The sequence below is a fragment of the Opisthocomus hoazin genome, chromosome 4, assembly GCF_030867145.1.
Source record: "Opisthocomus hoazin isolate bOpiHoa1 chromosome 4, bOpiHoa1.hap1, whole genome shotgun sequence".
NCBI lineage: Eukaryota > Metazoa > Chordata > Aves > Opisthocomiformes > Opisthocomidae > Opisthocomus > Opisthocomus hoazin.
This window is the reverse complement of record NC_134417.1, coordinates 58,817,641-58,830,139: the sequence shown is the minus strand read 5'-3', so window position 1 is coordinate 58,830,139 and position 12,499 is coordinate 58,817,641. Positions and strand designations below refer to the sequence as shown.

Sequence of the window (12,499 nt, the reverse complement as noted above, 5' to 3'; positions counted from 1 at the left end):
CCCGGCCCCGGGTAAGGCGGCAGGTGAGGACGTGGGGGGTTGGGGGGGGGGGGGGGGGGGGGGTGGTAGCCCGGCCCTCAAGGAGTTACGGTGCAGGAGCGGGATGACTTCACGCTCCCGGGCTGCCCCCCCCCGACCCCGTTTCACAATCCCTCCGCTCTCGGACGGGGCGAGCGCTGTGTCAAGCCCTGCGCGCTCCGCCGCGCACACACCCCCGTCTTCTCACGCCGGATTTTCCCGGGCCGTGAATAATCTCGAAGCCCCCTCGATAAATACACGTTCAGCGATGCCCGGAGCTCACTCGACCCGCCAGCCTCGCCGACGAGAAGGGGGCCGGGGCCGCAGCCGAGGAGCCGCAACATGAAGTTTCCCCGGGGCTGCCAGCGCGACGGCGCCGGGCTCCGGCCGCCCGCCCTCGGCTCCGCCGCCGCCGCCCTGCCCCTGCTGCTGCTGCTGCTGCTGCCGCCGGTGCTGCTGCTGCCGCCCGCCGCCGCCGCCCCGCCGCCCGCCGCCGACTCCTCCGGGGAGGCCGAGCAGGAGGAGGCGGAGGCGGCGCCGCGGCGGGCGGCCCTGCCCGACAGCGTGCGGCTGGCCCGGCTGCTGCAGGCCCGGGCGGCCCAGCTGCAGGAGGAGGTGGGTACCGCCCGGCTCGCACCCGCGCACGGCCCCGGCGCGGCGGCCTCCGGCCAAGGCACGACCGAACCTCTCGGTGTCTCTCCCCCAGATGTGCGAGAAGTTCACCGTCTGCGCCAACAGCATGGAAATGCTCGTCCAGAACAACCTCAAGCTCCCCAGGGTGACGGAGGAAGATGGGTGCCTGCTCGCCGGCTTCAGCGAGGCAAGGAACCGCTCTCTTCTTCCCAGTCTAACCCTACACACCCGGGGCGATCTTTGCCTGCTCCGGAGAACGATGGAAGTTGACATAAAGACGGGTGCCAGCCAGCTTCGGCGTGGCACAGACCTCCACGCTCCGTACAAGCAGACTCCCCTCGCCCGCGCTGTATGCGCAGTGCTGCAGTCGAGGCATTCCTGAGCCCTACGTGACTTTCTCACCTTCCTCTCATTTCAGGATAAATGCTTGAAGAAAATCTCCAGCGGGCTTTACGCATTTCAGACATACCTTGAATACGTACGGGACACTTTCACCAGCGAAAAGCAGAACGTCGAATCGCTGTGCTACGCTACCGAGCACCTGGCACGTACCCTGAGGCAGATGGTGAGTCGCTTTTAAATTCACTCCGATAATTGTTAATGGCTTAGCGCTGATGCGTAGTCAGAGGAATAGGATGCTGTGCCAAGCTGAACATTTCCCGCTTTCTCTTCTTTCAGCGGAAACAGGTGATGGTTCCTTACGCTCTGATACTTACCCTTATGACTAACTTTCAGGTTTTACAAGCTTTTGTTCTCTTGTCTTAAAGAAACAACTCTCCTTCCTACTTTCTATTGTTATTTCTAACTTCCAACCCAACAATTACATGCATCATATTGTTGTAAGAACAAATGCACTAATGCTGCCTGGCTGACAGAAGCAAGATTTCTCAGTGAGTTTGTTCCTTACCGCAGAACTGCAGTTCAGTCCGAGCCTTCTAGTGTTGCAACTCCCTGAAAAGTAGAAACAAGTAACTTTTTTTAGAAGCCCACAGAAACAAAGGCAAATACATTTTTATAATATCATTAAGCTTTAAGACTCTTCAAAAGAAACTTTTCAGCCAAGCTGTATGGTATACTGAGGTATCAGTAGCTTAAAAAGCAAGGAAGACAATTAAATTCAGAACATGAGTTAATAACTTGACTAAATAAAAGGTGCTGCCTACTGAAAAGCTCACTTTTTGCTTGTAATGATCACAAAAAAAAAATCTTCCTTCTTTACCAACACCTGACTCTTTTGATTCAGTAAACTAAATGCTATTCATTTCTGACAGTCATTTTGCACGTTTTGGAGAGCTCTGAAAGATCACACTTCAAAAATTCACTTCATTCCTGTACTTCTTACTCACGCTAATAACCCTTGACATGAATACCGCCTTTGTCATCAGGGAAACTATTTGCCTCAGTAAGAACCACCCAGGTGAGTAAGGGCCGCAGAATTAAGAGCTGCAGAAATCTCAGGGCATGATTTCCTCCAAGGTGGTTTTTGGCATCCGAGAAGCCCATTGTGTGTTTGCTGTACCTCTCCTAACACATTTATTCATGTCCATCATTCTTTAAGTGAAAGGGAGCTGACCTGCTTTTTTCACACTGTACTAGCTAAGAACAATAGTCCCGTCACAAGACAGCAGCTGGCTACTGATACATTGATACATTACTTGGTAGAAAGTTTGTTTCCTAACTGGCGGAGAGTGGCCTTTTTGGAAAATTGGAAAGACTGAGGCAACTGGAACAAGCAGAGTTGAACACAATGGTCAAAAGCAAAACCTGTGCTTTTAGAAACCGCGGAGATTTTAAGAAAAAGAGGAGTCTTGATCTCCCGGCTGGAAATTCTTCTTTACGAGAGAAGTCTATCTGCTATGTAAGGCGAGGAGAGAAAGGACAGAACCTGTCACTTGCGGTCAGGCAGATCCACCAGCACGATCCCTGTCTGGATATCCAGATAAAAACCTGTACAGCGTGCATCAAGGAGATGGATACACCAGTAACTTGGTGTGTAACCAGAATTCTCTTCGAAGTGGTCTGGACAGAAAGGATATTCGTATCTTACTGAATTTCATATAAAAATACTTTCCAGGAGGAGGTGCACATGCTTTTGTCACTTGTTAAAGGGTAGGAGAGATCCTAAAACCAGGATGAAGCAAATAGTTTATTGTTAGACTTCTAGATGCCAGCTAAACCAGTTCCACGATTTGGCTAACTCCCATTTTCAGCAGTCACCTACCTGCTCCAGGGGACAAGTTCTTAACAGGCGTTTGGGTACCAGGCACCCAGTGCTGTCAGTCAGCATTAGGTACATCGCTCCTTTAATTCACCTCGCAGTTAGCATCCCACACATCACCGAAAGTCGGTGATGGTTTCCCACATGCCTAAATGCCTGGAAAGTAAGAATTAAGCAGCCGAACAAGTCTGACATCTGTGGAAACTGTTAATCCACTGCAAAATGTGAGTGTACTCCAATGTCATCTAATTAACTTATGACTCAGGACGCAGCAGCCAGTAAAGGTTGCGACGAATCACGCTCAGCACCTTCCCATCTGACCACGCGGTCAGCAGAGAGCAGGAGAGGTGCGTCCCTCTGCCCAGTGCAGCGTGTGGGACCGCGATGCCAGACGCTGCATTCAAACCAGAAAAAGTAGTATAGATCAGACAAGACCCCTCGAGTCTTCCGCAGTAATCGCAGCAGGTATCCAGGCACCTCGAACCCCGCGGCGGAAGCAGGGCTGTAGGGCAGCGCAGGTCCCAAAGAGGTCTGTTGGCAGCAGTGCAGAAACAGTGGACACGCAGCTGCTCAGGAACATACTCTCCATACAAACCAATGCTCTCCAACAAGCTCAGTCACCATGCTTTAACCAGGGCATCTCAATATCGTCCTTTTCCTTTTCACAGGTGATAAACCCCGACGAAGTCGTCATCCCAGACTCAGCTACCCAGGAATCCCTCCGCGCAAAGCTGAGGTCCGATAAGGCCTGGATAGAGAAAATCACCACCCACCTCATCCTCCGAGGCTTTACTTCATTTATGGAGAAAACCGTGAGGGCTGTTCGCTATTTGAAAAACACCAGGAGTTTCAGTGTCTGAATGTTTTAATTCAGGCACAATCCTTCCTAACAAATCTGTCATGTGGCAGACGACAGTTGTTCTGTTTTAAGAACCAGAAATAGTAATAATGGTTTGCATTTTTATATATATATATATTCTCATTTCCTTCTAGGAACCTATTTATTGTATTTAAAATATTTATTCGTTTCTAATGTTTCCTATTTATATTTTCGATATTTAGAAATAATTTAAACAAAGGACCTACTTTATTTCATTTCTAATGGTACTATTCAGAATATCAGTTTAATATGTATTGAACAAAAAATATTTTCAGAAGCCAGAGACACTGTTGTATAACTTATGCTTTTAAAATATTTGAGATGGTATTTATGACTTATTTATATTTTTAGAACAAATAAAATCTGATTTAAAAAACCCGTATAACCTGTTTGAAGTTCAAATAAGACTAAGGAACTCTAATGTTTCCAATTTTTAACACCTGCAATTATCAAAATAACCACTTTCACCAGCTGAATCTGTATTAGGTCAGTTGTCTACACAGCGCACAGGACACACAAACAGATGGCTTGATCAACATAAAATTCTTAAAATGGGATATAAAGGAACCAGATGCATTGAATATGGCACTTCAAAACGCACACGATAAAGCATCATTGCTCGAGAAACAAATGAACAGTCCCCTATATTTAATAAACAACACTCCATAAAACCGTAATTGTTTTTAAGCAGATGCTTACAAGTCAAGCAGTCTCTTTTAAACAAATAAAAGGGTAAGATACCACATTAACAGCTCCGACGTGAATACCATCATCTGATTAGACTTGTTGCTGTCATCCAAGGGAATTTTCCAAGTCTCCCTCCTTCCCCAAAAAACAAACAAACAACAACAACAACAAAAAAACTTAGGTTCTTTCCACAGGTGATATAAACCAACATATTGCTGCTGAGATGTCAATGACTGTTGACAATCTAATGCAAATTTGTCTTTTGTCATTTATATTCCACTGGCATGGACAGGCCACACAACACAAACGCAAATTCTTGAACATACTGTAGAGAAAAAAAACCCTAACACATCTTTACCCTGAGTACCAAACTGCTGGAACGTTCCTTAGCTGCATCATCTCCTTCACTGTGGCTGTGCAGGCACCTCGTACACCCAAACTCAGAGGAGTTTCAGCTCACAGCACGCAGAAACGATGCAAGCGGCCAGAGCCCCTAGAGCTTTGTTCCTACAAATGGTGGAACACTAATCGCCCTCTCTTTCCCACAGCACGGTGGTGCATGGTGCAGGTGAGGAGATGAAAGGCACGCCCGCCCTGGAATGTGGGTAAGGACGTCAGTAAATTCTCCTCTTCCTCTGAGCGACCTGATCGTCCACACATGCATTGCACAGCTGAGGATGCCAGAATAGTGACCAGTCCACCCAAAGCTCGCATCTCAGAGGCTCAAACCAAACCAAGGCTTTGCCCAATATGGTAAAGCCAACGTCTCAAGTTGTGCAACGTCTCCACAAGCAATGAGGAGACCTCAGGGTTGTCACTTTCAAGATGTCTGTGGTGAATGGGTTTTTCTCGCAACACATCAGATCCCACTTCAGCCGTCCTGACATGTGCTGTAGGAGACGTAGGAAAGCCTGGTTTGGCTTTTTCACAGCGATTTTCTTAGTGACCATTTGGTTAGGTACCATTCTGGCCCTTATTACGTCCATAGCAGCTATGAGACCCAAATGTGGATCCCAATTTGGACCTTCTAAGGACTTTATTATCACTATGTGAGAACAGAGTGGGATGGGGGGAAAGACCAAAAAGACAGACATCTCCCGGTCTCACCTCTCCCAGCAGTGGGTGGCTGCCCGACATCACCGTTAGTTACTACGTACACTGCAGCTAAACAAACTCACACAGATTTCCTCTTTGAATTCCACGAGGCATCTAAGATACGGGGTACGGAAATCTCACACAACTGCCAGACAAGCGTCCACACTTCCCACCGGCACCCTTCAGCCGGTGGCCACCCAACGTTGTCCGCCATTATAGTAAAGATGTAAATACTACATTTTAGGATGCAGAAGACGAGCAAAGCTCACTGCTTGCTGTGAGGGGAGGTCAACTTCAGGTCCCTCCTGGAGTGGCGGGTGTCACTGATGCTGCCACTGAGCTGCCATTATTTTACCTGTGGCTCCTCCACAGCCACCCACCATTCTCAGGGTACTTCAACCCAGCAGCTGCCTTGCTGGCCACTGTTCTGCTGTCACTCTGCCAGCTTCAGGGACTGTCCCCAGGACAAGAACCACTTGCTGAAATCCACACTAATTGGTGCTTGTGGCACATGAAGACTCGAAGTGGGGAATTCATATGGAAGTCAGAGAACTAAACAGTGTTGAGCATGTTATGGGGCCTCTCACACTAACCAAATTCTCGTCCTTTTTCCAGTTTGCTGTGTAGAAAGTATTTTACAACAATCAATAAACACACACGGACATTTATTTTAGTTGGCAGACCAGCACAAACACACAAAAAACCCTCAGAACAATAGTAAAAATGAGCATTCCTAACTCTTATAAATCAATCCTCAAAAATAACTGTGCTACTTTTCGCAATAATGAAATACCTCAACACTTCTATTGAGGAGAGCTCCTCCTAACTGACTGCTAACTCAATAAGGCAAAAAAACAAACCCAAAAAGAACTGCTAATAATTGCCTATAAGCATTCGGAAACTACCCAGCAAAGCAGCATTTTGGCTACTGCTGTACAGGACCAGCCTCTCCGCACAGATCCCAGCTAGCCCTTCCCCATGTCTGCACTGCACCCCTACTTGTTAACCCCACATAAAGATTTTGGAATGCCCAAAAGATTACTAACTCCCTTTATCCTGAATCAGCTTTCCTAACACAGGAAGAGGGTAAAGCTATGTTAAAAAGCATGCATACACTCTACGGCATGCAAGAAGCAGCCCACAGCATGAAAAGGCAGTGTTAAAGGTGAGAAACAAAATACTCCTCAGTGCTGTGGACATGACACTAAAATGCTAGACAAGAGAAAACAAAACCTAAAAAGACAGAATGCAACCTAATACTAAAGTAATCTGTAATGCAGAATTACTTTTTTTTTTTTGCAATTACAGTCTCTGAAGTATCATTTTTCTATTTTTTAAACAGACTCTTTTGTCAGATGTTGAAGAAATTTAAAAAAAACAGGAAAACATTTCAGCCTGATCCACTTCTCAGGCTGCAGTACCATTGCCTGCCCACTAAGCCTATGTACTGATGTAAATGCTAAATTCTGCCAGCAGGAACAACAGCTACTTGAAAGAGACTGTCTGCATCTCCAGTACCTTCACAGGTTCCATTAATGGCCGACGGCAAGTGAGGTTAGCAAGACAGAGCTGATGCTACAAGAGACGGAAGAGTTACACCACCAGCGAACAAGGGGACCAGGATCACTTCTCAGCAGTAATGAGCCATCGGATGAGCTTAGCTCCATGGGAAACTTCCCCCTAAGTTTGCCACTGTTCTTTGTGACTAAGAATCTTTTCAGTATTCAATTTAAAAGATAAAATAGTGGAAAGGTAAGCATACAATAGCATACATCAACATCAGATCCCAGTGGCCAAGAAGTGCTGCCAAATATATCTACATATCACTACAAACCTTGGGATATTGGGTGGGAAGTTTTCTGTAAACCCTTGCTTTTCGAGTCGAACGATTAGATAACAATTTCTGATCTCTCAGAGAATTTCTTTTTTCTTCCTGATAAGAGGAAAACCAAAACTCACCCTTCACCCCCAGAAAATGCAACCTCTGCAGGCTCCAACACTGAAATACCATTTCCTCCCTGAACTCTTAACAAAATCAACTAACTTCTGTGATCTAAATATATTTAACCAAATCTCAGTATACTTTCAATACTGACTTGGGCGGTCTCATCAGATAACACACTACAGAAATTTGGCGATCTGAATTTCTATTCAGCGACCAGAATCTAAGAAGATTCAATCTTCCATAAGAAAATCTGTTTTTTTAAAAAATTAAACATTAATCTTCAAATTCAGAAAACTGAGATTTCATTTGCCCTTCCGTACTTATTTCTACCAGACAGCGCTTACCTAACACAGTGTTTTCAAGATTTTATTCCATTTCAACTGTACCGAGCACAAAATTCTGACTGGTTTCAGTTACAGAAAATGTATTTATGATTAGTTCGTTTTTTATCCCTTTGAACTTATGTATTAGTAGATACAGTTCCACATTCTGTACCATGTAAATAGAGATAATATGACGTATAAGCAAATTATATTAACAGTTTAACAGTTTTATTACCTGAGAGAATCACTTAAGAGTTGTTATACACACATACACAAAAGTAAAATCACCTAAGGAAAGCTTGAAGTCCTGCCCTCAGCTCAAAAAAAACTACCTACCACGCTGTCACTACTGCACAGCAACAGCCTTTGTCTCCTCTTCCACTTCTGCTACCAATCTGGGAAAAGGGATCATATATTGACTATGCCACACGTTAACAAACACAGTAAAGTTCAAAGACCTCCCCCGAACTGTGAGACCTATACCCTTCCTGATCGTATAGCACAGTGACCTTGGACAGGGCTATAAAAGAAAATGGAATTTGTTAGAAGAGAGACCATTTGAGATGAAGGCAGATGTAGAGGCAACCTTCCAGCGTGGCTGGAAAGGGACTGCTTTCAGGTTGCACTGTCATGAATTGCACCATTTGGGGCTCTCTATGAGAATAAAGTGGGTCCTGAGAAACAAAACTGGAACGGAACTGGAAATCCAGGCTTATCTCACTTCCCAGGCTAACAACTGCTCCCTGCTTCGCAGTTGCTCAAACTTCATATTTTTGATAGAAACTTGGAATTGATTTCTTAATCAGAAAAAAGCATGAGAGCTAATTCCCTTTTCCACTTGGCAGATAAGCATCTCCTCTGCCTTATCCGTTCCCTAATCCTGAATTAATATAAGCATAACCAAGAAACAACGCATGTAACCCACAGGCTTAACCACAAAACAGCTATTGCATTGCACATCATCATGGAAAAGTATTTAGTAATTGCAATTAAGTAGTCACTTGTAAAAATTTAATTAGTCATATGACATTTCACCAGGATGTGGTCTCTGCTCCTGTGGTGAGAACAGATGTAATAAGCTTTTATTTCCAAACGTATCATCATAGCTTAAATTCCAAGTCTATAATGAAATATTTCCAAAAATATCCAGGGTATAAAGCTCGTTTCAGCAATTTTTCCTGATAAAAACCAATGCGTTCGATCCCTGTTTCACTTACAACATAATGCAGTAAAAGTCCATTTTAAGAAGCACTTTGTCATCAGCGGCTATTTTGCAAGACGGCTGTACAAAGAATCAACGCACAGGTTTTACATACTGCCAACACAGGGACCCGCTGTGACAACATTCTGAACGCTGCTTTGGTCTGCAGAATTTACATGTTCAAAAGCTATCGGTTTAAGTCAATGTGAGTTTTGCTGACGAATCAATTCAAGAAAAAAGCACCTACCCTCTGCTTTATACCTGACGAGATACAGTAGAGTGACTTTATACCACCCATATCTACACCAGGAATTTGTAGCATAATTAAGTACTTGTTCCAAATTTCCTATCAGCTTCATTTTCACCAGACAACTGGCCAGGCCTCGAAGAGGTTTTGGAGCAAAAAGGTAGGTTCCCTTGTAGATTAGCTTATCAAGAACAAATTCATACTGAAAGACAGGTATCTTCCCCTCCCCTGTTCAGCAACTATACTAAACGGCCGAACTTTTCCACACTCTACTACCAGGAGATCTCCAGTCCACACACCAAGACCAAGAAACCCACCAAGCTCTCAAGACTCCCTCCCTCGACATCACACACCAAGTATCACAGGGCTCTACGGCTCCTTCTCTGATGTGAACGCCTGTCTTTCTCATCTGTTACCTAATTTTTACCTTTAAAAACCTTGTCTGTTTTTCCTACTCCTTCTTCTGACCAACCTCCTTACCTTTACTGTCTTTCCAGGACCCTAACTTTCTCCCTTCCTTCCTCCCTCTCTTAGCCCAACATCTTTGTCCCCCTTTGCGCTGTTTGCTCTGCCCACACCCAAGGGCAGCTCCTCAGATCCAAGCCTGCAGGAGACGCTTTTCTAAAGGGGCTGTCACAACTGAGAGCTATAGAATTGCTGTCCACCACGGCTGCCCAATGGTACCAGGCCGTAACTGATCTTCTGACTCCAGCTGCATACAATGATGGGCAAAGCAGTTTTAAGAAAATACAGAAATGACAGAAAACATAGAAATTATTCCTGAATGGTAAAACCACCACCAGTTGTTGCGGTCAGTGTGCCAGTGAACAAGATACTCAGAAGACAGGATACCATGCTGCTCCTTGCCCATCATAACCTACTCACACTTTGCTAGTATTTCACACTCAGTCTGGCTGGATGAAGAGAAACAGTCCTAGGTTAAGGACAATCCCTGTTTCACAGACACCCTCCCTGGAGGCAAAACAAAAGCCACTGCTGCCACCGTCACACTAGAAGGAGGACGCAGAGGCCAACTAGCACCTTCTGACAAGGAAAAATGTTGCCTTCCTGATGTGAAAGGGCCACGGGCATGGGACTGCAGGTCACTCGAGATGGAGAATGGGGCATTCTTCTTGCAATTAAGTCCTCAAGATGCTTTAGTTTTTGGCAAGCAGCAGTGAGCTGGGGTATTTCCCTGACACTAAAGCAACCACAAGCACACTCCACCTCCACTTTGTAGGCATGAGGCACACAGACAAACAATTCCTATCTCCATGTAAGATCCGCTGAAGACACCTTGAAGTTGCTACGATTTTCACAGCACACAGGAAGGCATCAGTGATTTTATCTCACATATCTCAGACTGTAGCCTTGAGCTCAGCTGTGGAAGTCATGGCTCGATTTTCAGTAAACTACACTCATTGACTTTATTCCAACGCTTCCACGAGTTCAAACGTGGTCTCACGGGACTGCATCACAAACACCACTCCAGGAAAGAATCCATTCTTGGCTGTGGCAGCCACCAATTCACTTGACAGAGATCAACAATCCAGCAAGGGAGCTCACGTTTGTTCTTTTTTAAGTGTCTCCCATCCAACAGCAAAATAAAACTTTCTCAGGTTTTACTGGGAGCAAGATGGAAAAGTGGAAATTAGAGACTCAAACACCTGGAACAAGTAACACCTAACTTCAAGTCCCTAGCCTTGTCAAACATGACAGTCCCTCCACTTACCTCCAGAGACCTGCCCTCTTCTCCCTAGCACCACCAAGAAAAATCTTGATAAAGCTAGCATATTTGCTGAAGCGATTTTAGGGAATGCAGATTCTTCACAGGAATCTGTTTAACATATAACTTCAAGAACACATCTGAATTTTGTGAAAATGACAATAACTGCAAAGTAACTTCAAGATATTGCTACCAAAGATTCCCTCATATTTACACTTGGGAAAAAAAAAAATCTAATTCCGTTTTTTGCTACCTTACAATTAATTACAAAGATTTACGATTAATGCTTATTGGTTTTTTTTCAGGGGAAAAAAATATGAGTGTTTATTCAAGGAGCTTCACTCAGCTTTTAGCTACAGAGATAGAGCTATACTGAATGAAACACTATCTGGTTGTACAGATGAAAAATGTTATACAGCATATTGGCATTCAATTTAACTTGGCTTGAATGCACTATGAAAGACATTTTTTTTTCCTCAATTTGAAAACACAAAGGTGCTACGCTAATGACTTTCCTGAACCATACTTCACTTTTTCTTTAAGAGAACAATAATTTCACTGATATCCACAACAGCAGTGCATTACCAAATATTTGCTATCCAATGTGGTTAAAGTGAAATTTTAAAAGAATTGCATAAGCCATATTTATCCAATAGTTCCACATCAAAAAAAAAAACAACCAAAACTGCAACTACTTTTAAGGGAAATTTTCAGCATGGTGAGGTCACAGAACCTGTCCTGTGCTTGATACATCCACGCTTACGTAAAACTTTTAATGAAAGAGACAAGAACACTTCCCTATCTCTCTACCCACTTGCCAAATACTACTATTCTTGGAAAGCAGACAGAGCAGCCATGTGGTGGTGAAGACTCACAAACCACATCCCCTAATGTCTGACACAACAGAGCACATGAAATACACTTCTGCAGGTGTTTGGGTCCATCCACCCACTGCTGCATTTTGGGTATTGTATACCGCTGTGAAATGCAAAACTTGATTTTGAGAAATCTGAGTTACTTTACACTGTATATCTTATCTCTTAGTATTGAATATCTCATGTTATTCCACTAGATTCAACAGAAGAAAAACACTCTTGATCATGATTAAAGCCACTATATCAAGTACCAACAGATTATTTCATTACTATTGTAACTAGGATCAGTCAAGAAAAAGGATCAGCATTACATCTCCTTTCATAATTCAACATATATGAGCAGTTACATTAATCTGAGTTACCATTAGAAAAAAGGCACTAGAAAAGCTGCACTAGCAGCAGGATATAAGGTCACAAGAAAAAGTGTTCTGCGTTCAGTCCTTGCTCTGTTCCCCTGTAAGTGGTCTATTATCACTAGCTATTCCACTATTTAATGCCATTTTATTTAATTACCGCAATTAATGGTATTTTAAGGAACAAGCTGGTTTGCATTAGCTCTCATAAATGTTTCCCAATTCCTGTCTTTCAATTTACTTTTTTCCTCTTGGCTCATTTCTCATTTTCTTTCCAATCACGTCTGCCCTTAAAACA

The 12,499-nt window shown here is 44.1% G+C and overlaps 1 protein-coding gene across 1 annotated transcript; it reads left to right on the top strand.

Annotated features, from left to right (window-relative positions):
- Positions 1–360: 360 nt before the first annotated feature.
- IL6 (interleukin 6) lies at positions 361–3,729 on the top strand. Its single transcript, XM_075417455.1, is given in 4 exon segments — positions 361–717; positions 719–838; positions 1,070–1,216; positions 3,538–3,729. Coding segments are annotated over 4 exon segments (816 nt in total).
- The last annotated feature ends 8,770 nt before the right edge of the window (positions 3,730–12,499 follow it).